This window comes from Nansenia antarctica, assembly GCF_963989245.1.
Source record: "Nansenia antarctica genome assembly, chromosome: 17".
NCBI lineage: Eukaryota > Metazoa > Chordata > Actinopteri > Argentiniformes > Microstomatidae > Nansenia > Nansenia antarctica.
Window position 1 is genome coordinate 20,059,967 of NC_137687.1, and position 27,845 is coordinate 20,087,811.

General features: G+C 47.0%; 1 protein-coding gene across 1 annotated transcript in view; it reads right to left on the reverse strand.

Annotated features, from left to right (window-relative positions):
- Positions 1–7,171: 7,171 nt before the first annotated feature.
- The window catches only part of chrnb1 (cholinergic receptor, nicotinic, beta 1 (muscle)), a gene marked incomplete at both ends in the record, with an annotated part of 39,931 nt that continues 19,257 nt past the window's right edge, over positions 7,172–27,845 (reverse strand). Inside the window, 3 exons of the mRNA XM_080547380.1 lie at positions 7,172–7,324; positions 8,104–8,251; positions 17,975–18,156. Coding sequence (XP_080403506.1) covers positions 7,172–7,324; positions 8,104–8,251; positions 17,975–18,156 — 483 coding nt within the window. The remainder of the gene's footprint in view (positions 7,325–8,103; positions 8,252–17,974; positions 18,157–27,845) is intronic.

Here is a 27,845-nt window from a genome sequence, read left to right on the forward strand (position 1 = left end):
GTTTGAATCACAGTTTGGCTTTGATCAGTCAAGCAGTTATCAAGCTCTTATCAATCCTCCAATGTCGGTCTGTACCTCTACCTCTCTCTCACCTCTACCTCTACCTCTCTCTCACCTCTACCTCTCTCTCACACTCACCTCTACCTCTACCTCTCTCTCACACTCACCTCTACCTCTACCTCTCTCTCGCCTCTACCTCTACCTCTACCTCTACCTCTACCTCTACCTCTCTCTCTCACACTCACCTCTACCTCTACCTCTCTCACACACTCACCTCTACCTCTACCTCTCTCTCACACTCACCTCTACCTCTCTCTCACACTCACCTCTACCTCTACCTCTCTCTCACACTCACCTCTACCTCTCTCTCACACTCACCTCTACATATACCTCTCTCACACACTCACCTCTACCTATACCTCTCTCACACACTCACCTCTACCTATACCTCTCTCACACACTCACCTCTACCTCTACCTCTCACACACTCGCCTCTACCTCTACCTCTCTCTCACACTCACCTCTACCTCTCTCTCACACTCACCTCTACCTCTCTCTCACCTCTACCTCTACCTCTCACACACTCGCCTCTACCTCTACCTCTCTCTCACACTCACCTCTACCTCTCTCTCACACTCACCTCTACCCCTCTCTCACACTCACCTCTACCCCTCTCTCACACTCACCTCTACCTCTCTCTCACACTCACCTCTACCTCTCTCTCACACTCACCTCTACCTCTCTCTCACACTCACCTCTACCGCTCTCTCACACTCACCTCTACCGCTCTCTCACACTCACCTCTACCTCTCTCTCACACTCACCTATACCTCTCTCTCACACTCACCTCTACCTCTACCTCTCTCTCACACTCACCTCTACCTCTCTCTCACACTCACCTCTACCTCTCTCTCACACTCACCTCTACCTCTCTCTCACACTCACCTCTACCTCTACCTCTACCTCTCTCACACTCACCTCTACCTCTCTCTCACACTCACCTCTACCTCTCTCTCACACTCACCTCTACCTCTCTCTCTCACACTCGCCTCTACCTCTCTCTCACACTCACCTCTACCTCTACCTCTCTCTCACACTCACCTCTACCTCTACCTCTCTCACACTCACCTCTACCTCTCTCACACTCACCTCTACCTCTCTCTCACTCGCACCTCTACCTCTCTCTCACACTCGCCTCTACCTCTCTCACACTCACCTCTACCTCTCTCTCACACTCGCCTCTACCTCTACCTCTCTCACCTCTACCTCTACCTCTCTCACACTCACCTCTACCTCTACCTCTCTCACACTCACCTCTACCTCTACCTCTCACACTCACCTCTACCTCTACCTCTCTCACACTCACCTCTACCTCTACCTCTCTCACACTCACCTCTACCTCTCTCTTACACTCACCTCTACCTCTACCTCTCTCTCACACTCACCTCTACCTCTCTCTCACACTCACCTCTACCTCTCTCTCACACTCACCTCTACCTCTCTCTCACACTCACCTCTACCGCTCTCACACTCACCTCTACCTCTCTCTCACACTCACCTCTACCTCTCTCTCACACTCACCTCTACCTCTCTCTCACACTCACCTCTACCTCTCTCTCACACTCACCTCTACCACTCTCTCACACTCACCTCTACCTCTCTCTCACACTCACCTCTACCACTCTCTCACACTCACCTCTACCTCTCTCTCACACTCACCTCTACCTCTCTCTCACACTCACCTCTACCTCTCTCTCACACTCACCTCTACCTCTCTCTCACACTCACCTCTACCTCTCTCTCACACTCACCTCTACCTCTACCTCTCTCTCACACTCACCTCTACCTCTCTCTCACACTCACCTCTACCTCTCTCTCACACTCACCTCTACCTCTACCTCTCTCTCACACTCACCTCTACCTCTCTCTCACACTCACCTCTACCTCTCTCTCACACTCACCTCTACCTCTCTCTCACTCGCACCTCTACCTCTCTCTCACACTCGCCTCTACCTCTCTCACACTCACCTCTACCTCTACCTCTCTCTCACACTCACCTCTACCTCTCTCTCACACTCACCTCTACCTCTCTCTCACACTCACCTCTACCACTCTCTCACACTCACCTCTACCTCTCTCACACACTCACCTCTACCTCTACCTCTACCTCTCTCTCACACTCACCTCTACCTCTCTCACACACTCACCTCTACCTCTGCCTCTACCTCTCTCTCACACTCACCTCTACCTCTCTCTCACACTCACCTCTACCACTCTCTCACACTCACCTCTACCTCTCTCACACACTCACCTCTACCTCTACCTCTCTCTCACACTCACCTCTACCTCTCTCTCACACTCACCTCTACCCCTCTCTCACACTCACCTCTACCTCTCTCTCACACTCACCTCTACCTCTCTCACACACTCACCTCTACCTCTCTCTCACACTCACCTCTACCGCTCTCTCACACTCACCTCTACCTCTCTCTCACACTCACCTCTACCTCTCTCTCACACTCACCTCTACCTCTACCTCTCTCTCACACTCACCTCTACCGCTCTCTCACACTCGCCTCTACCTCTACCTCTCTCTCACACTCACCTCTACCTCTACCTCTCTCTCACACTCACCTCTACCTCTACCTCTCTCTCACACTCACCTCTACCTCTACCTCTCTCACACACTCACCTCTACCTCTACCTCTCTCACACTCACCTCTACCTCTCTCACACTCACCTCTACCTCTCTCTCACACACTCACCTCTACCTCTCACACACTCAACATTTACCCCTCTCACAGAGACTCACACTCTCCTCTACCTCTACCTCTACCTCTCTCACACACTCACTTCTCACCTCTACCTCTACCTCCCTGTTTTTTCCTTTCTCTCTCTTTAAACGAGAGGAAGTAGTAAAAGGTGTGATTCCCTGTGTGCTCCCTGCGCTCCCTAGAGACACAAACAATGACAGTACAGCAGAGGTCAGAGGTCATAGGCTGGCATGTTTGCAACCCCTCCTGCCGGGTCAACGTCAAAGACATTGTTTTTCTTCCTGTTCTCTTTCCTCTCTGCCAATGTGAAAATGCACATTCTCACACACACACACACATGCGCGCACACACACACACACACACACACACACACACACACACACACACACACAAATGCAAATGTAAGGGAAGAGAAGTGTGTGTCACACACTTGCCTTACCCGTGAGATTGAGAAAGAGGCAGCTACACACTACCCATAGAAGAGGATCCATCCAAACTCCCTTCTTCTTCATCATCATCATCATCATCATTATCCTCCTTCTCAGATCACCACAGACCATCAAGACGTCCGTCTAGCTTCTTCACCTGCTGCCAGTCAGACCGTCTGACATCCACACTCAAGTGGGTGGGCACCCAGACCTCCGTCACCAGAAAGTCGGATGGTCAAACTCCTCCAATCGTCACACACACGCTCCAACACACACACACACACACACACACACATACACACCCACACCCAGGCCCAGTGTGGGAAACAGCTACTAGTCCTGTCCTCCTGATCCCGTACAGTGATGAAAGCCAACCTTTCAGAAGCGGCCGTGGTGTTGTGCATAAGCCATTTTTCTCTCTCTCTCTCTCTTTCTCTTGCTCTTACTTTTTTGGGTGGGCGTCGTTCGCTGTGTGATGCTCAGGCCTGATTGGCTGGCTGTGCTGGGAGTGACAGGAGGAGGGTGGAATGTGTTTGGATTTGGGAAGCCCTCTGAGGCGGGCACCTGTTGGTGCTCACCACCACCGAGGTTTCACTGGGGGGGGAGGAGGAGGAGGGGGTCATGACAATGGGGATATTTTTGGGGAGAACAAAGGGGCAGAGGTTCTGATGATCACTCCCCCTCTGGGGATGAAGGAACGGGGGGTGGGGGGGTAACAGCGCACAGGAACTTGAGAGACTCCCTACATCAGGTGACAGTGTGCTCTTGGGGCAACCTCTTGCATGCCGGCCCCCTCTTTATCTCATCACTTTCTCATTTCACTCTTTCACTCTGCCTCTCACTCTTCCCTCTCTCTCTCTCTCTCTCTCTCTCTCTCTCTCTCTCTCTCTCTCTCTCTCTCTCTCTCTCTCTCTCTCTCTCTCTCTCTCTTTGTCTCTCTATCTTAGTCTAGTTAGTCTGTGCCTATTGCTCTCACTCTTTCCCTCTTTCCCTCTGTCTGTCTCTCTCTCTCTCTGTCTATCTGTCCTGTGGTGGAATGTTAGGCATTCTCAGAGCTGCCCAGTGATATTCGGAGTATTGAACAATGGGGGAACTCCGGTCAGCTCTGCGCAGCACCTGGTCACCACACTCAAACAGCACATGCAGGTAATAAGGTAATTAGGCCATGGCACTTAATTTCACCCTCCCTCTTATGAGGTGTAATAAAGGCAAATGTTGTGGCACCGTATCGGCGCAAACATGGATCATTATAAAACTGCTATATGACAGCATCTATAAGACTAAGCCGGTTTCACAGACACAGCTTAAGCCTAGTCCTGGACTAAATCACACTTTCAATGTAAAATCTCCATTGAAGATGTCTGTGAAACCGGCCCTATAAATGTTAATAAGGCTATATTCCACCAGAGTGATTTATAAGAAAGTGCTTATGAAGAAAGGTTTGCAGGCCATCTCAAGGGATTATAGTATACAAATACCAAGGAATTTTCTTCCAGTGACGTTTTATTTTCTTCTTCTCACCTCGTTTTTTCTCCCTCTCTCTCACTTTCTCTCTCCCTTTCTCCCTGTCCCTCTCTCTGGTTCTCTCACTCATTTGACCCTGATTTCGTCCCTCCATCCAGAGAAGTAAAGATGGCGTGCCGGGCCTGTCAGGGTTGCCAGAGTACACAAACATAAACAGCCCATAAATCTCTGGCAGGTTCAGAGTTGACCGTGAGCGAACATGTCTCTCCAACCTGCATACCCTCGTGCCTCCTCCACTCCCAATATACACACACTGTATATACACACACTGGAAGTCTACTGGGTTTCTCCTCTGTCCTATGGGCTGCAGGCTCACTGTCCTATAGGCTGCAGGCTCACTGTCCTATAGGCTGCAGGGTCACTGTCCTACAGGCTGCAGGCTCACTGTCCTATAGGCTGCAGGGTCACTGTCCTACAGGCTGAAGGGTCACTGTCCTACAGGCTGCAGGCTCACTGTCCTCTAGGCTGCTAGAGACCAAAACATGGAACTGAAAAAAAGACGTGTCATTTTCAAAATAATATAAAAACGTAGAGACTGCCCATTTGCAGATGAGACTGTCCACAGCTCTTTCTCTCTGTCTCACACACACACACACACACACGCACGCACACAGCTAGTGCTGTTGGTACGTCCCTGCGGAGTGACCAGTGTGTTGTTTTATAAATAGAGGGCCAGCAGGTGACGAGGTCTGGGTATGGTTCTCACACGGGGAGAACATTCTGACAACAGATGGAGTCTTTGATATTTCTCCTCAGATCTTTATTTAAAAAACAAAAATCAAAGCACAACAATCTTGTGTGTGTGTGTCAGTGAAAGAGAGACAGAGAGAGAGAGAGTTTATGTTTACAATGTGTGAACGTGTGCGTGGTGTGTGTATGCGCATGTGTGTGTGAGGCACAGGTTTCTGTAGTAATGGGAATTCCACAGACTGTTGGTGCAGCTGGTGAATTGAGTTTGTGTGCTATTCTGTACATCAACACAGGAATAGCCCCTCACACACACACAAATACACAGAAGGATTATCATAGATCCAGAAATATCTCTAGCACGCGCTACATAAAATCACATTCTCACACAGGGATACGTACACTATCGTATCTGGTTTTCACTGTGTTTATGGCTTCACACCAGGGGAGGCCCGTGGTATATCAAACACACATTTTTGATACCGTTCCTCACGGGCAGTACTCAAGTTGTAAAAGAAAAGGGAGGATGGTGGATTTTATCATATGGGGACAATTTTAGCATCCCCACAGCGTCAGTGACTTCAGTGTCAAAACTAAATGTTGAAATAACAGTAATACCACATCATTGATAAAATGACATAAGAGATGGAAAGGGGGGATGGCAGTTTTAGAAGGGGGATGATTTTGACTGTTTTTATTTCATCCCCCCCCAACTCGAGTGCTGCTCACAGGTGAACATAAAGTCACAATTTCACACAGGGATGCATACTCTATGGTCTCTGGTTCTCACTGTGTTTATGGGTTCACCCCAACTACTTTTCTTGATACCTTTCCTCATTTCATTCCATGCATTAGAATGAGCGTTAGAATGAACAATGTGTATACCTCCAGCAGCCTCCACCGCCACACCATACGTGTCACTGAAGACACACTGTAATACCAGCTACAAAACGCTGTAGGGCAGACTGCAACACAGCATCGAAAAGGAACACTAGCTAGCATCATTTACAGTATAATGCTATTCATTCATCTATCTATCATTCATCTATCTATTCATTCATCTATCTGGTTCTATTCATTCATCTATCTGGTTCTATTCATTCATCTATCTGGTTCTATTCATTCATCTATCTGGTTCTATTCATTCATCTATCTGGTTCCAAGGCGTCAGTGGAGGTAAGAAAACGTGTGGATGGATATGGTCCTGTGTGCTCAGGCTGGGGGTTATATGGTCCTGTGTGCTCAGGCTGGGGGTTTCACTCCATATACTGTATATACAAGATGTATGCACTATGTATACACATAACTATACTGTAAGTCACTCTGGATAAAAGCTCCCACTGAATATATATACAGGGTTCCCACACCTTCTGAAACATCAAATTCAAGCACCTTTCAAGCACCTTTCAAGGACTTTCAAGACTCAATTCCCTCAAATTCAAGGACCCAACACGGCATAGTTTGAGACAGATCTAGATGTGAATTTAGATCTGTCTCAAACTCTGCACAGACAACAATTAACAATAGAGAGAGAGGGGGGAATTCAAGCACTTTCAATGTCTCATGTCTATTTTCAAAAACGTTTAAGACCTTGATTTCTTCTTCTCAAATTCACAAACTTGAAAATAAAGGTTTTCAAGGACCCGTGGGAACCCTGTATATAGTGCTTGATACTGGTAGATCATAGTAACTGTCAGGGTGGGATGTTGTTGGCATTATCAATGAAGTGAGGTTTAGGGTTTTTCTTGGGAGGTGGGGTCAATGCCCCATGTCCATGAAGGGGTCACTGGGGGTGTGGTTGAAGCTGGCGTCTGCGAAGATGCCCAACGTGCCTAGGGAGGTGAAGATGACAAAGATCCAGAGGAAGAGGCGGTCCACTACCATGGCAACAAACTGCCAGTCCTCCCTCAGCTGAGAGAGAGAGAGAGAGAGAGAGAGAGAGAGAGAGAGAGAGAGAGAGAGAGAGAGAGAGAGAGAGGAGAGAGAGAGAGAGGGAGAGAGGGAAACGGGAAAAGAAAGGGACAGAGAGAGGAGAAAAGAATGAGATAGAGGTAAGACTGACATCATTAGAAACAGGGCAGAAGAATGTCGATATTCTTTGAAATACAGTCAAACACTGAGGAAACTGAGTCAAAGAAACTTAGAGGAAAGTGAAGCAAGTTAACGTCCTGCTAGCTCCAGCCCCAGACAGCCATCCACCCGACCCATTCCCTACCCTGCGTACTCGTGTACCAGGGTTCCCACACCTTCTGAAACATCAAATTCAAGCACCTGTCAAGGACTTTCAAGACTCAATTCCCTCAAATTCAAGGACCCAACACAGCATAGTTTGAGACAGATCTAGATGAGAATTTATATAATAGGAACTATCCGTTCACAGACAACAATTAAAAAGAGAGGCTTGAATGTGTGAACACTAGATGGTCTCTTGCCTGCTCTACCACAGCACAGCAAAACAATATATTGTGAAATATGTGTAAAGTTAAGCAATACAGAGACTTATTTACTAGTTGACGAGCTAAGTAAAACATTTTTGAATATACAGTATATATATTTTAGAGAGACAGAGAGAGAGGGGAATTCAAGCACTTTCAATGACCCATGTCTATTTTCAAGACCTTGATTTATTTTTCTCAAATTCACAAACTTTCAAGGATTTCAAGGACCCGTGGGAACCCTGGTTTACTCACAGCGTTATAGTCCTTCTCAGCCTGAAGCTGCTCAGCGATGTATGTGACAGCGTTGATGGCGGACTTGAGCTCTGGAGGAAGAGTGATATAGTGGCTGGGCCCGTCGATGAACTTCCTCAGGTCTGTACACATGCCCTCAGGCTGGTACCTGGACACAGACAGGAGGGGAAACGGTTCAATAAAGTTCCCGTCCCTTATGCCCAATCCCAAATCAACCCCTAGCTAGCCACCCCCCCCCTGACAAAGAGATCCACTCCCCCCCTATACTGACATAGAGATCTACTCCCCCCCTATACTGACATAGAGATCTACTCCCCCCCTATACTGACATAGAGATCTACTCCCCCCCTATACTGACATAGAGATCTACTCCCCCCCTATACTGACATAGAGATCTACTCCCCCCCTATACTGACATAGAGATCTACTCCCCCCCTATACTGACATAGAGATCTACTCCCCCCCTATACTGACATAGAGATCTACTCCCCCCCTATACTGACATAGAGATCTACTCCCCCCCTATACTGACATAGAGATCCACTCCCCCCCTATACTGACATAGAGATCTACTCCCCCCCTATACTGACATAGAGATCTACTCCCCCCCTATACTGACATAGAGATCTACTCCCCCCCTATACTGACATAGAGATCTACTCCCCCCCTATACTGACATAGAGATCTACTCCCCCCCTATACTGACATAGAGATCTACTCCCCCCCTATACTGACATAGAGATCCACTCCCCCCCTATACTGACATAGAGATCTACTCCCCCCCTATACTGACATAGAGAGATCTGAAAAGGTCAGATAGGTGGAGGTTCAAATGTAGAACATTTCATCTAGCTCATCAGAGGGCGGAGAGTTAAGTTATGACCCTACTGCTTAAAAAGAGGCAAATCCCATCAACATGAAGTAATGAAGTATGGGCGCGCAGTTGATTGGATTGAGGAGACAAGAGGAAAGGAAGAGGTTAAAAGCGCTAACAAAATGTCAACACCCAGATCCCCTGATCACGCAGGCTGAATGTGCAGACAGGGGTACAGGCATAGCTCATCACTAATTAAAAGCTGTGAAATAGCAGGAAGTTTAGGAGCGACTCTGCACTTCTTCCTCTCCTTTCACAGAGGAACAGGGAGAAGGTCAGACTCACTCCCTCAGCTCCACTTTTCTGCTGACTCCGCTGTTCTGAAGTCAAGCCATCTCCCCCTGTTCACTTGTTGCCCCACGTAACGGCAGGTTACGATGGGATGCCAGGAATTGGCCAGGGTTACTAAATGTGTTGTAAATGTATTTTTATTAGGATAAACCTTGAGATGCATCATCTTGTTTTAGAGAGAGTCCTAACATAATATTACAATCATAACAGCAGAAAAAATAAGAGTACAATTATGACAAAATACAGACAGACAAGAGACAACCTAACCCTAACCCTACAACCATAACAAGGCCAAAATGGCTAATAGAATAAGGGAAGGTGGATCTACATACTATAGTATACATACTACATTCTACAATATACTTAATACAGCTGAATATAATATATTAAGTATAAATGGTGACAACTTCAAAGATAACAAGAACAGTCAGTCAAAAAGTAAGAAGACAGTGCATGCTTAAAACTACCAAAAGATGTGATGGATCTAATACTAACTGGTAAATTATTCTAATCAGCTGGGGCGTTAAAGTTAAAGGCTCTTTTGCCAATTGTTTTCTTAACGTGAGGAGTAGTGAAATGGAACTGAGAGGAGTGCCTAGATCAGTAGTTTAATCTAAAAGGAACAATATACTGTTTTAAATAGGGGGGATAATTTAGATTAATACATTTAAATATAAATTGAAGCCAGTGCATGTGTCTTCTTACATACGGAGATGGGATACATGTTACATGTTACATAACTGATACATGTTACATGATACATGTTACAATGGTGAGTGAGAAATGGACATCCGAGGACAGCTGACTCCGCTGTTCTGGAGAAGTCAAGCCATCTCCCCCTGTTCACTTGTTGCCCCGGGTAACAGCAGGTTACGATGGGATGCCAGGAATTGGCCAGGGTTACTATGGGTAACGATGGGTCATAATGAAGGACATTGGTGATGCTGCTATTTGACGCTGCTTTGTCACAATCCTGAGGGTCTCGATGTACTATTTACAGTATGGAACTGAGTAGATAAAGTCAACTAGATTGTGCGTCACCAACACTCTCAGCATGCCGTCTCACCCTAAACACTTCATCATAAAATAACATCGCCTGTGTGTGTGAATCAGGCTCAGTGACATATCACATAACAGTGACATACTGTATCACATACCACAAGAGTCAGCCTAAAGCAGCTCTCCTGGCCTATGTCCATCTCCCATCATCCTGGACATATTGAGATTATTTCTCTAATTGAACAAATGCTTTTCCACTCCGCCTGTGGTCGTTCCTAACATCTGTTTTTATTATGAAACACCTTTCACACTTTTTTTTCTCTTTTATTTTCAGCTTGGTAAAAACAGATGTCTAATCATGTTGTAGTATTTAGAAACCAGCACCAGGGGGCAGTGTAGTGCTTCGTCGTCGTCCTGCCTGTGCTCTGGTCAGAACACTACCTCCCAGGCAGGTTGGTCCTCTCTCTCTCTCTCTCTCTGCTTGGTATTCTGGGCAGCTCCTGGGTTTACAACGCAGTGCTGCGAGTCTCCCGCCGAGCAAGCTCCACTGACCTTAGCGGAGGGAGGGGAGCATTAGTCCCCAATTTGATTGGAGGATAAATCTGCCGCTTTACACATTCTCTACGGCACACTTCCTCTCTGACCCGCTGACCTCCTTCCGTCCCACCCTCCTTTCCTCCCCTCCTTCTGATAGAGCATCACTTCATCAGAATGATGCAGATGACTAATCCGGAAAGACTAATTCAACTCAGACTGCCGTCACTGTCTGTGGTGCCAAGACACGCACTAAAACCAATTAAGAAGGCGAGGTGGGGGTGGGGATGATGATGGAGGGGGCTTAGGGGGTTACTGCTGGCTCATCGAATCCCTCTAATAGAGTCCTGCAACGCTCCCCAGACTCAACCCCTTCCCACCCTGCTACACACACGTGACAGAGGCGATTTGCGTTGGGTCATTATTATTTCAGAAGTGATTCTACCCACCACCTGTGTCTCTCTCACTCTCTCGATTTAGACGAGGAATAAAGAGATACGAGAGACCCACTGTGACACGCCAATGGTAGACACACGACGACATGCCAGTGGTAGACCAGAATGCCAGCGGGACAATACTAAACCGATACCACATGTGAATGGTGGACCGGTCGTAATGCAAACGGCAGCCAACAGTCGCTGTGCCGTAGGTAGACAGATTGTCGGCATGCCAACAGTGGCTGATGGTTGGTACGCAAATGGAAGTCAGATGATGGCGTGACAATGGTAGACCAACGGCCGCCATACTGTTGTGTATACCAGACATCAGTGCCATGCCAGTAGTAGTCCAACAGTTGGCATGCCAATGGTAGATTGACCCATAACCCCAGTACAGTATGTAAAGATCCAAGCTTCAGCCATTATACAGCTAAATATAACACCTAGTTAAGGAAGAAATGTCAAATGCAAAAATTGTGACAGGGAAAGGTAAGATGGTGGCAGGGCAATGGGAAGAGAGTGACATGGTAAGATGGTGGCAGGGCAGTGGAAGAGAGTGACATGGTAACGGGAAGAGAGGATGCCTCGCAGGAAGATGTTAGATGCGTGTGCAAGGGGACGCCGGCGTGTTTTAGATGCGTGTGCAAGGGGACGCCGACGTGGTTTTTCGCTGCTCTTCAAGCCGATGCAACTTTTGCACATTTTTCACTGCTCCTTGCTGCTAATCTTCTCACTCTCAAACTCCTTATGAAGATTCTCCCCTGGATTTGTACTCAGCATCTCTGTTGTTCAGCTGCTCATTTTTGGCTGGCGTTCAGCAGCTAGTCTCCACCGTCCTGCTGCATAATCAGCCATCCACCGGCGTACACTACCATCTGTGGAACATCTCTGGAACACTCCGGCTGGGCCCCTCTCTGCCACGTAGCCAAGATTATCTACGAACTCTCCCTCGGTGGCTGGTGGCTGGTGGCTGGTGGAGGCTTCCCTCCACTATCTACCGGCATGGCGCTCCTGCAATACTACGACGTCATCACAACAAACCTCACGTGCGCACCAGCACTCTGGTCTGTGTTGACAGTGTTGCGGTTTCTCCCTCCTCGCCTCTCCCAACATCTATGAAGTATCGACATAGATATCTTTGCACTCGAACAAATTTCAAGACCCTCCATTCATGACTTTTCCTAGATATGTGCGTTCTACCACCCAGTATCCTTACATTTTCAAAACCACATCAGGATAAGCTAGTATAAAGCTATTTTGTGGTTTTTCTGTGTAGGAAGCAGGCTAATTTACAAATGGCCAACTTGTGGTCGTTGTGTGTAAATAACAGCTTGAGCATTGTAAAGAGTCATTTGACCCCCGAGGCGGCTCTTTTAGTAGGTAAAAAAGGCACGGCTGTTCTAGTGCTAGCCAATGGCAGGGGAACAACGCAGACATCTTTTGCCGATAGAGGGTTGCTGCTTCACAACGGGCCAACACAGGCTTGTTAATGGGGCATGACCACGTCACCCCCCCTCACTCCCTTATCAAAACCTCCCAAGAAGCACCTTGAGAAGCCCCAGTCCTTCCAACAGTGACCCAGTATTCCATCAGCAGTGCTATTATGATTATGTGGTTGGTTTCAGTGTGTTATTACCATAGAGAGAGGACAGTTATTGTTAGTAGTATCATTTATAGGGTGGACTGACTGTCACACTCCACAACCAATAGCCTCAAGAGACAGATAAAGCCATTATTGTCTCTATACCGTACATATACATCCCTGCTGTCTTGTGACGCTAGTGCTAGATTATGAATACAGTATCGTGAAAAAGAACATATAACATGAGATAATCCGTTATATGAATTTTATTATACAGCCCTACTGTAGATACATTGCCTGCCCGCTACACACACCAATGATTCACATGCCAGAGTACATTATATGCTTTTATGATGGTCCATATGACTATGTCAAAAGAGTTCATGAATGAATGAATGAATGAATGAATGAATGGTCTTTATTGTCATTGCTATAGTACAGGTACCAAACAACGACATTTGGGAGGGGTGGCTCCCCTGGTGCTAGGAAATAAAAAAAAAAATAAAAAAACAAGAAGGGAAAGGAGCTGGTTTACATAAATAAATGCTATGTACACTATCCACTATACTATACTGTACAGATAAAACGACTAGGGTTGTCATATTGCACATAGTGTTATTGCACATTCATTTAAAGTGTCGCAGTTTGCAGGCTTGAAATGTACACATTTGTGCCTCAGCACTACACCTGATTTTTTCAATCCAGCAGCTGCCATATGCTTTTATTCTATATCACAGGACAGGAAGCCAGAGAGAGAGAGAGAGAGAGAGAGAGAGAGAGAGAGAGAGAGAGAGAGAGAGAGAGAGAGAGAGAGAGAGAAAGAGAAAGAGAGAGAGAGAGAGAGAGAGAGAGAGAGAGAGAGAGAGAGAGAGAGAGAGAGAGAGAGAGAGAGAGAGAGATGGGGGGGCATGTCTGTGAGGTTGGTAAAACTGCAGGAATATGGGGTTTCCCCTGACTGGGGCTGTGTATGTTTGTGCCTGTGTGTCTTCATGCATGTGCGTGCATGTCTGTGTTTGTGCCTGTGTGAATGCCTGTGTGTCTGGATGCTTCTGTCTGTGTGTGTGTGTGTGTGTGTGTGTTTGTGTGTGTGTGTGTGTGTGTGTGTGTGTGTGCAAAAGGGATCTTGGGTAGGTTTAAAGAGAAATTGAAAGCGCTTCAGAAAAGCACTCAGACAGCCATTAGAGCCCTATGGATTGTGAACGCCTGGCCTGGACTCTCTCCTTCAGAGCAGAACTGGGCTGGCCTGTGGCCTTCAGAGAACTGAGCTGGACTCTCTTCTTCAGAACATATGTCACGGCTTGGTGAAAAGGTCAGCAAGACTCAGCATGTTGGGAATGGTGAAACCTCGCAATCGAGCCAAAGTCTTGTTGTGAATTTGTTTTCTTTTCGGTTTTTGCCATAGGATGAAAATGTAAGCGATGAAGAACCCACTCGATCATAACCAACAGTTTTACATTCACTAAATACCTACACTTTGTTAGCAAACTTGGGTCGGGGGTAGTATTCCTATTTGTGTTGGGCGTAATCACTTCTCTTTCGGCCACACCCCACACCCTCATAAATAGCTGTGTGTGTGTGTCTGTTTGTGTTTGTGTCTGTGGTCTGTCCATACACCTTGTGCTTTGTTTTTGGGTAAGTGAGTTACATGCTACTAAGCTGTGTTTATGTTCATTAGGCTAACCAAGTTTTTTGATTTGATTTGATTTATTGTGGAATTAAAAAGACAGTTTCCAAGGGATAAAAACACATGATAAAGCGCAAGCGCTTATTTCCATCATGGTCCCTGATTGAGGACAGGACAGACAGTTACCATAAAACAAATTTACAGAACATGATAAAAACCATAAAAAACAAACATAGATAGTTACACAAATTCCCTGCACTCCCTACCTATGACGTGTTTCTACTCTGTAATTTCACTGGCTAGCCAGTTCTTTGTTGCACGTTTAAAGCTTACCTCTCCTTCTAAGCTTTTTAGGGCCACTGGAAGCTTGTTCCATTCTGAAGCTGCTGTAAATAAAAATGTATTAGTACCCATTCCTGTTCGGAATTTAGGTAAAATAAAGTCTGTATTCCCTCTTCTGGTTGCATAGTTGTGCCTGTCACTGAACCGGCTAAAGTAGTCTGCCAAATAGGTTGGGCCATTATTTAGTACTATCTTATGTGTCAGGCCTAACCTGATGTTTAGTACTATCTTCTGTGTCAGGCCTAACCTGATGTTTAGTACTATCTTCTGTGTCAGGCCTAACCTGATGTTTAGTACTATCTTATGTGTCAGGCCTAACCTGATGTTTAGTACTATCTTCTGTGTCAGGCCTAACCTGATGTTTAGTACTATCTTCTGTGTCAGGCCTAACCTGATGTTTAGTACTATCTTATGTGTCAGGCCTAACCTGATGTGAGTGACCCTCTTTTCAACTGGAAGCCAGTTAAGCTGCCGGAAAGAGGCTGGTCCCAGATGAGTCCGTGGAGGTACCTTCAGAATAACCCTCATTCATTTGTTTTGTGCTGTCTGCAGCTTATTCTTCATTTCCTGAGGAGCTCCACTGTACCAGGAGGGGGCAGCGTAGTCAAAATGCCCTTGAACTAGAGCCCCTGCCAACATCTTAAGTGTTGCCCTGTCTAGAAGCTCTGCTTTCCTAGCTAGGAATTTAGTTTTCTGGCAAATCTTGTTTGCATGTTTGTTGCCGACACACCAAGAGTGAATTACATGCCATAGCCAAACGTTAGTTTATTAACTATGTAGTGTGAGTTACATGAGTTATTTACTCACTCTGTGTAAGTGAATGTTTACTAGGCTAGCCACACAGGTGTTAGCTTGTTAGCTAGCTAGCTAGCTTTGTTAGAAGATTGTTTGTTCGTTGGTTTTTGTCGGTTTTATTTGTTGTGTTAGTTATGGTGTGTGTGTGTGTGTGTGTGTGTGTGTGTGTGTGTGTCTGTTTACTACGCTAGCCAAACAAGTGTGAGCTTGCTAGCTTTGTTAGATTCATTCATTGATTTGTAGATTTGCTGTAGAATAATACTGTGAATTGAAATTATTTCACTAGCCTACTTCTTACAGTACAGGATGACTTCAACAAGTATAGTACACTGTTCATGAGAGTCTATGGAAAGCATGGGTTAGGGCTTAAAGCCTACATTATAGAAGTGTCCACACCTCTGACCTGAAATTTGTATTACAGAATGACAAAAGTGAGAGGTTCTGAGAGATGACACCTTGATGTGAGTCACCAGCACTTCAGGTATTTGTCATTGTCATTGTATGTCATTGTCATTTTATTATTATATTTTATCTACATAATAGTATTTCGTAAAAATTGTGTGTTGGTAACAGTGGGCAATAATTTTAAATGTACTGTATTCTATTTTCATTACAGCTTTGATGCCCAGATGGGATGGGAAGGAACTACACCGAAGTCCCACTAGATGCTTTATGGCAGGGGTCGGCAATAGGCGGCCCGTGGGCCATTGCTGGCCCGTCACCAATAATATTTGGCCCAGCAGATTATTTTGAGAATCCACTTTTTATTTTTTATTTTTTTTATTTTTTTATAATAATATCGGACCGACAGTCCCACATATAGCGCCTATAATGTCCGAATAGAGAATCGAACTCCACCTGAATAATGCTTATTGTACTTTTATCCATGTTGAGAGTGAATGACACAGGGACAGACAATCAGGCAGCAAGGTGCACCGAAGCGGACTGACGCTGAACCCCTCAGAGTGAATCATAAGCAGGTGGACAACGCGTCACGGTGCTGAAATAGCCGACATACCGTGTGTGGTTTGAACAAAATAACACGAGCTCAGTAAGCCATTCAAACGTAATGTTTACGTATATGTGACTGCAACACACATATGAACAGTAACAACGCAAATTCTGTTTAATTTTCTGAAAAACATTGAAAACAAAATCGGCGCTAACAAAAAGCATCTCCCATCGGTCAGTATTTGCTTGATATCTGGTGATATTGACGTCACTTTAATCCACAGGCAGTTCTCAAGGTTTTTATGCATCCATCGATTCCTCTCGTGCGTCTTTATCGCATTCATTGACGAAAAGGACGACTCGCGTATAGAAAGGGAACATTGTGAGCACGGAAAATGTCTCTCACAACGGCTTTGCATTGATGAAACCAGGTAGGATGAACGTATAGTTCGCTGTCCATTCCTCTTTAAATGCCCTGTTTCCACCGTCAACTTTCCTCTTTAGACCTTTGGAGAGTGACATTATGTTTCTCTTGCTAGCAGGTTAAATGTTTGGCTAACTTCACCCGGCACGCAAACAACCAATCCAATAATAATAATGTGACCTTGTCTGGGAGGAGGGGGGAATAATTATCAGAATGAAACTATGTTACATAATTATTAGAATAAGTTAGGCTACGCTACATCGTCAGTCCACACATTTATTATTCAAAAATATGGAAAAGTGTGAAACTACGTTTCAACGTTGTTGAGAATCACAACACAAACTCGCTAATCAAGCCAAAATACTGCAACATAATGGATTGGACAGCTACCTAGTTAACTAGAACACTACTTTACATTGTTAGCAGGTTCACAAAACAAGCTGTGTTAGTTGACTAGCGATGTGTACAGTCGAAAGAAAAGTCAAAGCATTAGAACGTGTCACATTTTTAAACAATCAATTACTTAAATTAGCCTTTGATTATGTTCGGGCCCGCCATCTAGTGGCTCAAAAAAAATTTGGCCCGAGGCCAAACCTAATTGCCGACCCCTGCTTTATGGACTATAATGAAAAATGCACACAACATTGGACACAACATTTTTTTTTTTACCATTCTATTATTGTATTGCTCAATTGTATCTTGCCTAATCCAATCCACAGGTAGATAATGACAGGTATTGTAATGGGGGAGTGGTTGAGGTGGAGTTAACCAGCTATTGTTCACACCTATTACCTACCTGTGAAAAGTGTCTGTGAATACTTTGAGGCCGGATTTCTCCGCTTGTTGATTTGGCGGGTATCAACATTCAAATAGGCATAACTTCTTCAACTTGTTTCAGATTTCAATGTATGACACATCATTTGAAAGCTTACAATCTACCTTTCATAATGGTTGGGGGCCTTTTCATCAGACCCTGTCACGTATAGTAACCAGCCTGGCTAGTGGCCTGTAGCCTCACCTGTTGGGCTTGGGGAAGAGCAAGCAGGTGTTGGGCTTGCGGATAAAGTACTCGTCTGCTGCGCGGCTGTGGATGGCCTTCTCCACCTTCTCCTGGACTCTCTTGGGTGGCTCTAGGGACAGGGGGGTCTCCATCTTGGGCCGCAGCATGCCCAGGTAGGGGGGCAACAAGTGTATGAAGATCTGAGAGACAGAAGAAAGCAAATCATTTTGTTTTTTTTTAATTTATTTTTTAAAACTTTTTAACCATTTAGCTTTTATGCAAAGTGACTTACTATTGTAGATTACAGGGACAGTCTCCCTGGAGTAATTTAGGCAAGCAAGATGGCAGCGCGCACAGACGCAGCGGCTTGAGTGACTTCAACACTGGTGTTCTTTAGTGTTTTTAAGTACATTTGTATGTACATTTTTATTTTAGTACTTATAGGGAACGGTTGTGTAAATAGTACCTACAGCAGACTAGACTTACTAGAAGTTGGTGCGAAAAACGAGGGGACTGTAACGGCGGAGTTCTTGAAACAACATAGGATCCCATTCGACCTCACGCGGTCGCCGGGTGAAAAATATTACGCGATCCCAGCCCTCAGGCGCAAGCGGCGGAGGCGAGACCGTAAACAACGCCGAGGAGGAAGGGGAGGCCTGCTAGCCAGGCTGAGACGTAGCCCGGATAAGCCAGCTTTGCCGAGTATTTTCCTATCCAACGTCAGGTCCCTGGCTAATAAAATGGACGAATTGAGACTACAGGTCGCCACAAATAACATCGTGGGAGATAGCTGTGTGATTATTCTCACTGAAACCTGGCTAAATGACACTATCCTGGACTCCGCGATTAGCCTGGAAGGGAGATCCCTTCACCGGGCAGATCGGACTTTGCTTAGCGGAAAGACCCGCGGAGGTGGGCTCATTATATCTACGAAGGATAGCTGGTGCTTAAACACGAAAACTGTAAGTAGCCACTGTTCCCCAAACCTGGAATACTTGACTGTTAAATGCCGACCCACTTACCTCTCGAGGGAATTCAATGGTAGTGTAGGCTGGGATCAGGAGGATTGACACATGGTCAGACATGCCTAGATGAGCTAGCGGTCTAGCCTTGTAACAGATTCACAAGCGTTTACATTGTACCAAATGCAGATGGTAGCTTAGCATTGGCGCGGCTATATGACGTCATCAGTGGTCAACAGAGCGCGGACCCACAGGCAGTCCACATTAGAGCCGGAGATTTTAATCATGCCGACCTGAAGGCAGTACTACCCAAGTTCTATCAGCATGTTAAATGTGCAACAAGAGGAGAAAAAACACTGGATAAGGTATACACCAACATCAAGCGTGCTTACAAGGCTAGACCGCTAGCTCATCTAGGCATGTCTGACCATGTGTCAATCCTCCTGATCCCAGCCTACACTACCATGAGGAAAAGTGCTCCCATCACCACTAAGACTGTCAGAACCTGGCCAGAAGGGTCCGCTCCACTGCAGATCTGCCTAAATGACACCTCATGGCAGGAATATGAGCATGAGGACCTGGAACAGTTCACGTCGTCGGTTCTGAACCACATAGTGAACTGCACCAACTCAGTCACCGTGGACAAACGGGTCCGGGTCTACCCCAACACGAAGCCATGGATGACTGGGAAGGTCCAAAAACTGATAAATGAGAGGGACAATGCCTTCTTCGCAGGGAAGGGCACACTGCTGTACAGCACCACCAGGGCTAACCTAAAGCGCGGCATCCGAGAGGCCAAGGCAGACCACAGAGAGAAGATTGAGGAATGCTTCCTGAGCAACGACTCCAGGCGGATGTGGCAGGGGGTCCAGCACATGACAAACTTCAGAGCCAACAGGCTCACAGCCGCAGAGGACGACCCCCTGCTGGCGGAAAAGCTGAACTCCTTCTACGCCTGGTTCGACGAGGGGCGAACGGAGGTAACCACAACACAAACACCACTCTCTCCAGCTCTCAGCAGCCTCACCCTCACAGAGCATGAAGTGAGACGCGTGCTGAAGGCGGTGGACCCCAGGAAAGCCTCGGGGCCGGATGGCGTCCTGGGACGGGTGCTGAGGGACTGCGCCGACCAGCTGGCCGGGGTTTTCACCAACATCTTCAACCAGTCCCTGTCCCAGGCCACCATCCCACCCTGCCTGAAAACCTCAACTATCATCCCAGTCCCGAAGAAAAGCACGGTGAGCTGCCTAAACGACTACCGCCCGGTGGCACTCACACCAATCATCATGAAGTGCTTCGAGAAACTAGTCCGGGCCCACATACTCACACGCCTCCCGCCCAACCTGGATCCATACCAGTTCGCCTACAGAGCCCACAGGTCCACAGAGGACGCCATCGCGACGACTCTCCACGCCACTCTATCCCACCTGGAGAGGGGAAACAGCTACGCGAGACTGCTCTTTGTGGACTTCAGCTCTGCCTTCAACACCATCCTTCCAGACAGGCTAGTGACCAAACTACTAGACCTGGGACTATCACACTCTATATGTGCATGGATCAAGGACTTCCTGACCGACCGCCCCCAGAGGGTGCGGGTGGGCTCCCACACCTCCACAGCCCTCAGACTCAGCACTGGGTCCCCCCAGGGCTGCGTGCTAAGCCCCATCCTCTACAACCTCTACACCTACGACTTCACCCCCGTCCACCCCAGCAACTCCGTCGTAAAGTTTGCAGACGACACCACCGTGGTGGGCTGCATCTCGGGGGGGGGGCGAGGTGGCGTACAGGGATGAGGTAGAGCAACTGAGCAAGCTGTGCAAGGTTAACAACCTGCTGCTGAACAAGTCAAAGACCCAGGAAATAATCGTGGACTTCAGGAGGAAAAAGTCTGAGGTCCAGCCCCTGCTCATCGACGGAGAGAGCGTGGAGAGAGTCTCAGCCCTCCGATTCCTGGGGGTGCACATACAGGATGACCTGTCCTGGAAGAACAACACAGCAGCCACCATCAAGAAGGCACAACAGCGGCTCTACTTCCTGAGAGTCCTCAGGAAGGAACACATCAAGCAGGAGATAATGGTGGCCTTCTACCGCGGCGCAGTGGAGAGCATCCTCACCTACGGCATCTGCAACTGGTTCTCCAGCTGCACAACCGCGGAGAGAAATGCGCTACAGAGAGTCGTGAGAACAGCCCAGAAGATCACCGGCGCCCCCCTCCCCTCTCTGGAAGAGCTGTACAACACACGCTGTCTCAGGAAGGCCTCCAAGATCTCCAGAGACCCAACCCACCCTGGGTACGAACACTTTGCCTGGCTGCCCTCGAAAAGGCGGTACAGGACCATGGCCGCAAGGACAAACAGACTGAAGCACAGCTTCTACCCCAGGGCCATCCAGGCCCTGAACACAGCAAAGACCTAGGTTCTGGGCCCTGGACAGTCTGGACGGATTGATGGCAGCTGCTGGATTGAAAAAATCAGGTGTAGTGCTGAGGCACAAATATGTACAATTCAAGCCTGCAAACTGCGACACTTTAAATGAATGTGCAATAACAATATGTGCAATATGACAACCCTAGTCGTCTATCTGTACAGTATAGTATAGTGGATAGTGTACATAGCCTTTATTTATGTAAACCAGCTCCTTCCCTTCTTGTTTGTTTTTTCTTGTTTTTTTCTTTCCTAGCACCAGGGGAGCCACCCCTCCTAAATTTCGTTGTTTGGTACCTGTACTATAGCAATGACAATAAAGACCATTCATTCATTCATTAAATTAGGATGTTTTTCCTAATGAAACATGTTTGCAAATGTCTGAGCCTTTCTTTCTTTATCACTAGGTGGTGGTGTTCCCAGGTGGGATTTGAACTGATCACCAGTCCAACTCACTATCCACTAGGCCAGGCCACCACTAACCCAATTCAATTCAATTTAACATTTAACATTATCTATCCAAAAGGGCGAATATCTTCTTGGTTTCATTATCAGATTGATGGGTTGTGACTGATGCTGCTGATACTGCTGCCCACCTGCTGCTCATCATACCTAAGACAATGCACTGACTTTCTGCACTACCACACACACACACACACACACACACACACACACACACACACACACACACACACACACACACACACACCAGGGTTTCCGTTAACCGGTAATTACCGGTCTTTGTCCGGTAAAATTTGTTGAAGTCCGACAAATTGAAAACTCGTCGGACATAATGTCCGGTGAAAATAATTCGTAGCGAATTGTATTCAAATTGGCTTCGGGCCACCATTTTCAGCTGAGCACCAAACACACACACACCCACACACACACAACACCGCCCGAGAGAGAAGGACCCGCCCCCCCCAGCCAGCCTATAGGCTAACCAAAGGGGGCGGGTCCCTCCCTCCCGGGCAGCGCCGCGCGTGCATGAGTGTGCGCGTGCCCGGCGCTCAGCTGAAAATGGTGGCCCGAAGCGGAGCGCCTTAACTTTATCACACAATAACAAGGATAACAAACGAAACGGACAACATTTACACTAAGATGGAGACAAACTTCAGCGATATGATCTAACAGCCGGTCTTCAGGACGACATACAGACCCGTATGAGCTTACAGGGCTATCCCCTATCTATCTGAGAAAAGGCATAGGCCGGCTGTAACATCGAACGGAAAGTAGCCTATACATACGCATTGCAAGTTAATTTAAAGCCTATTTATTTTCAAAGAGTTTTATTCTATTTTATTTTATCTGATAAAAGGCATATGAACGGAAATTAGGCTAGCCGTGTCACGCCAGAAGCCTACATGCTTGCACTGTTCAATAAAATGTTATACATCTAGACATTGCGGTATTTCTTTATATACGTATCCTATCAATTGTTTCTCAATAAACAGTTATGTTCTCCTCATTGTCATACTCCCGAGTCCGATTAAGTATGATTTGACAGGCAGCTAAACGAAATGCCTTCCCAACCAGCGAGACCTGGGGGGTATTCCATCAACGTCGCTAAAGGAAAATCCCGGCCTATTTTGGATAACTCTCGCGAGACTTGTCAGAATATGCCTGGATGTTTTTAGGAACTCTCGCGAGACTTGTCAGACTAAACCTGGATTTTCCTTTAGCGATGTTGATGGAATTACCCCCCAGGTTATAGAAATGACGTTGTTTTATTGATAAAAAAAGGGTAAAACTGGAAAGAGAAAATAGAAAACTCACATTAATCCCAAACAATTTAACAAACTTCAGTTAACGTAATGTGGAGTCCGTTCATTGATCGATGCTGTCTGTTCAGTTCCCAGTGAGGCGCCCGTTCAGCGCTGGACATAATGGCATAGCGCGCATGCGAATCATGTTATATTATTATATATTATATAGCTTGCATCTAATCGTATCGGATGAGAAATAGACATTAAATGGCATATATAGGCCGCTACACAACAGTAATCACCGCGACAAACAGCTATATTATATTTTAATATGATGACCGGAATATGTCACGTTTGTCCGGTAAATCGGAATCTTACCGGACACGATGTCCGGCGGCAAATTTTTCTAACGGAAACCCTGACACACACACACACACACACACACACACACACACACACACACACTACCATCACTGCTGTTATTAATTACTACATTGTATAGCTCACTTTATCTTACACTATTGTGTTATTATTGTATTTTTATTCTTACTCAACCTAATCCGTACGTATTTGCACTGAGGTGAAGCTGTAACCATTTCATTGTACAATTTACAACTGTATCCTGTGCTGATCTCCAATGAACTTGGAACCTTGGAAATAACATTTTATGACAGTACCATCAGAAATACCACATTATCAGATCAGCTGTCGGGGGGGGGGAGACAAGTAAAGAAGGTAATACACAGTAACATCCACTCAGTGTATAGCTGAGATAACCTGTATGGGCGGGCAGGGCCACTGTGGGGATTAGGTAATGTATGCATCATTGGATCTGCCCCAGAGCCCTCAGAGTTACTAGGCTGTCAGCTAAGCTGTTAACCATCGCTTCCCCTAACTCTATTTCTATCTGTCACTTCTACTTGCCCTCCGTCTACATGATTTATTGTAATACCCACCTGATAACCTTTTCAATGATATAGAATATGACATATACTGATAACATTTTCTGACAGGTGCAGGACATACAGTCTCTGGGTATGACATGTCCATAGTAGCAGACACTGTGATTGGCTGTCCTGAACCATCCAACTTTCTCAGTCTTCATCTCTATTCTCATCAGGGGAGAGTGAGCCTGCATCCATTTTTTGCATGACTGAACCTCAATATACTGCTCTCTCACTCTCATACGCAGTCCCAGGGAATTCAATCAACTGTCCATAGAAAACTCATTGAGGGCTCGGTGTGTGTGTCTTTTTTTGGAGGTAATAGGACAGAGATCTGGCTGCAGTGTGTTTTCTGTGACGTTGGGGGAAGATAGGAACATCTGTTGGCTTTCACAGGATTGATGTGAGCTTTCCAGAAGAACAGCCAAGGAGTGAATTGAATCCTTGTCTGGTAAACTGGCAAGAGGCAATTTCATCAACGTTGGCAGGCACTTACGTGACAACACTCGAGCACTGGGGGTAGAGAAACTGTAACACGCACTTGTGCGCACGCACGCACGCACACACACACACACACACACACACACACACACACACACACACACACACACACTCACACTACTGTGGTTAATAGCGGAGGCTATCAATATGAATCCAAGTCAGTGATCCTAGAGCTTGAGGAGGGGCACAGGTTCCATGGAGATCATGATAAACACAGCAACTTAGTAGTTGTAGAATGTATATTGTAGAATGTAGTATGTATACTATAGTATGTAGATCCACCTTCCCTTATTCTATTAGCCATTTTGGCCTTGTTATGGTTTTCAATTACCAATGTATGTTGTTGTTTGTCTCTTGTCTGTCTGTATTTTGTCATAATTGTACTCTTATTATTTCTGCTGTTATGATTGTGATATTATGTTAGGACCCTCTCTAAAACAAGATGATACATCTCAAGGAGTTTATCCTAATAAAGAAATGTACAACTTCACTGGCTTCTTCCCTGTGTGAGGGGAACACACTGTACTGTATGTTGTCAGATGAAAAGTCTGAGGGGGAAAAGATGTAATTGAAGATGTATGTGAATTCTTACATTGTAAACTATCTCTCTCTCTCTCACTCACACACACTCACACATACAGCATTCTATTCTTCCGTACGCGACGCTAATCAATAGCGTCAGTGAGCAGAAGCGCAGACCCGCTAACGAACGCCTCAGCACCGCGTCGCTGTCAATGATCGTGTCATTTCAAGAACGACAAAAAACTCAGTTCAATATTTTCCACCTCTCGACACGCTCCCTGTTTGAAGACGAAGGGGAATAGTGTTTTTTTACTCATTCATCTCAGAGCAGTTTCCGTTCCATTAAAACATGCAAATGACGGTTGAGCCATACGGGACGGTGTCTAGCTGCCGACCAGGCTGGTAATTAGCTTTAAATAATGTCGAGGCCAAAGCTACTGATGGAGGTTAATGGTATAACATGGTGTTGATGGAGGTTAATGGTATAACATGGTGTTGATGGAGGTTAATGGTATAACATGGTGTTGATGGAGGTTAATGGTATAACATGGTGTTGATGGAGGTTAATGGTATAACATGGTGTTGATGGAGGTTAATGGTATAACATGGTGTTCAGGGTTAATGGTATAACATGGTGTTCAGGGTGTTGGCAGAGGAGGCTTAATTCACTTTCCCCCTGTGACTGCCTCCCTCGAAAAACTATCTTCTTTTCCTTTCTGCCATTTTCCTGCCTCGTTCCCACTGTCATAAGTATTCATGAGCCCCCCACCCCCTCCCCACTCCTGTCAGCCTCCCCCCTCTCCTCCCCCTAACCATTACCGTTCTTCTCAAGGCTCCCCTGCTGGGTTCAGATAGAAAGGAAGTGCTGAATGGCTGCTTTCCTGCTGAATGGCTGCTTTCCTGCTGAATGGCTGCTTTCCTGATGCTGGAGCTGACGTCTGGCTGTGGCTGGGGGCTGACACCACCTCTCCTCTCTGACACCACCTCACCTCTCTGACACCACCTCACCTCTCTGACACCACCTCTCTGACACCACCTCTCTGACACCACCTCACCTCTCTGACACCACCTCTCTGACACCACCTCTCTGACACCACCTCACCTCTCTGACACCACCTCACCTCTCTGACACCACCTCTCTGACACCACCTCACCTCTCTGACACCACCTCTCTGACACCACCTCTCTGACACCACCTCACCTCTCTGACACCACCTCACCTCTCTGACACCACCACACCTCTCTGACACCACCTCACCTCTCTGACACCACCACACCTCTCTGACACCACCTCACCTCTCTGACACCACCTCACCTCTCTGACACCACCTCACCTCTCTGACACCACCTCACCTCTCTGACACCACCTCTCTGACACCACCTCACCTCTCTGACACCACCTCACCTCTCTGACACCACCTCTCTGACACCACCTCTCCTCTCTGACACCACCTCACCTCTCTGACACCACCACACCTCTCTGACACCACCACACCTCTCTGACACCACCTCACCTCTCTGACACCACCTCACCTCTCTGACACCACCTCTCTGACACCACCTCACCTCTCTGACACCACCTCACCTCTCTGACACCACCTCACCTCTCTGACACCACCTCTCTGACACCACCTCACCTCTCTGACACCACCTCTCTGACACCACCTCTCTGACACCACCTCTCTGACACCACCTCTCTGACACCACCTCTCTGACACCACCTCACCTCTCTGACACCACCTCACCTCTCTGACACCACCTCACCTCTCTGACACCACCTCACCTCTCTGACACCACCTCTCCTCTCTGACACCACCTCACCTCTCTGACACCACCTCACCTCTCTGACACCACCTCACCTCTCTGACACCACCACACCTCTCTGACACCACCTCACCTCTCTGACACCACCTCTCTGACACCACCTCTCCTCTCTGACACCACCACACCTCTCTGACACCACCTCACCTCTCTGACACCACCTCACCTCTCTGACACCACCTCTCTGACACCACCTCACCTCTCTGACACCACCTCACCTCTCTGACACCACCTCACCTCTCTGACACCACCTCTCTGACACCACCTCTCCTCTCTGACACCACCACACCTCTCTGACACCACCTCACCTCTCTGACACCACCTCACCTCTCTGACACCACCTCTCTGACACCACCTCACCTCTCTGACACCACCTCACCTCTCTGACACCACCTCACCTCTCTGACACCACCTCACCTCTCTGACACCACCTCACCTCTCTGACACCACCACACCTCTCTGAGACCCAGAACAGTCGGTTCAATCGAACATGACCGCGGCCACACTGGCACACCGGCCTGGAATAGATAGGGTGTTGCATCGGTTATGCTTCGAACTCTATGGAACAACATTAGCACAGGCAAGGGACCTCAATGATGTCTCACATCTCAGAATATGAAATCTTTCTTGTACCAGTTCACCCCCTTCCTCTGCTCCTCTCTGGCTTTTAACTCCACCAAACTCTGGACCTTTGGGTACAGAGCCTTCAGTGTGGCAGCCCCCACCCTCTGGAACTCTCTACCCAAGGATATCTGCGACTCTCCAACCCTGGACATACACAAATCATTCCTTTACAGACAGAGAATGACCCTTCAATGGGCGTCAGAGAGCGTAGGTGATGGTGAGGTCTGGTCAGAGAGCGTAGGTGATGGTGAGGTCTGGTCACACCTGGACCGTCAGAGAGCGTAGGTGATGGTGAGGTCTGGTCTGGTCAGAGAGCGTAGGTGATGGTGAGGTCTGGTCTGGTCAGAGAGCGTAGGTGATGGTGAGGTCTGGTCTGGTCAGAGAGT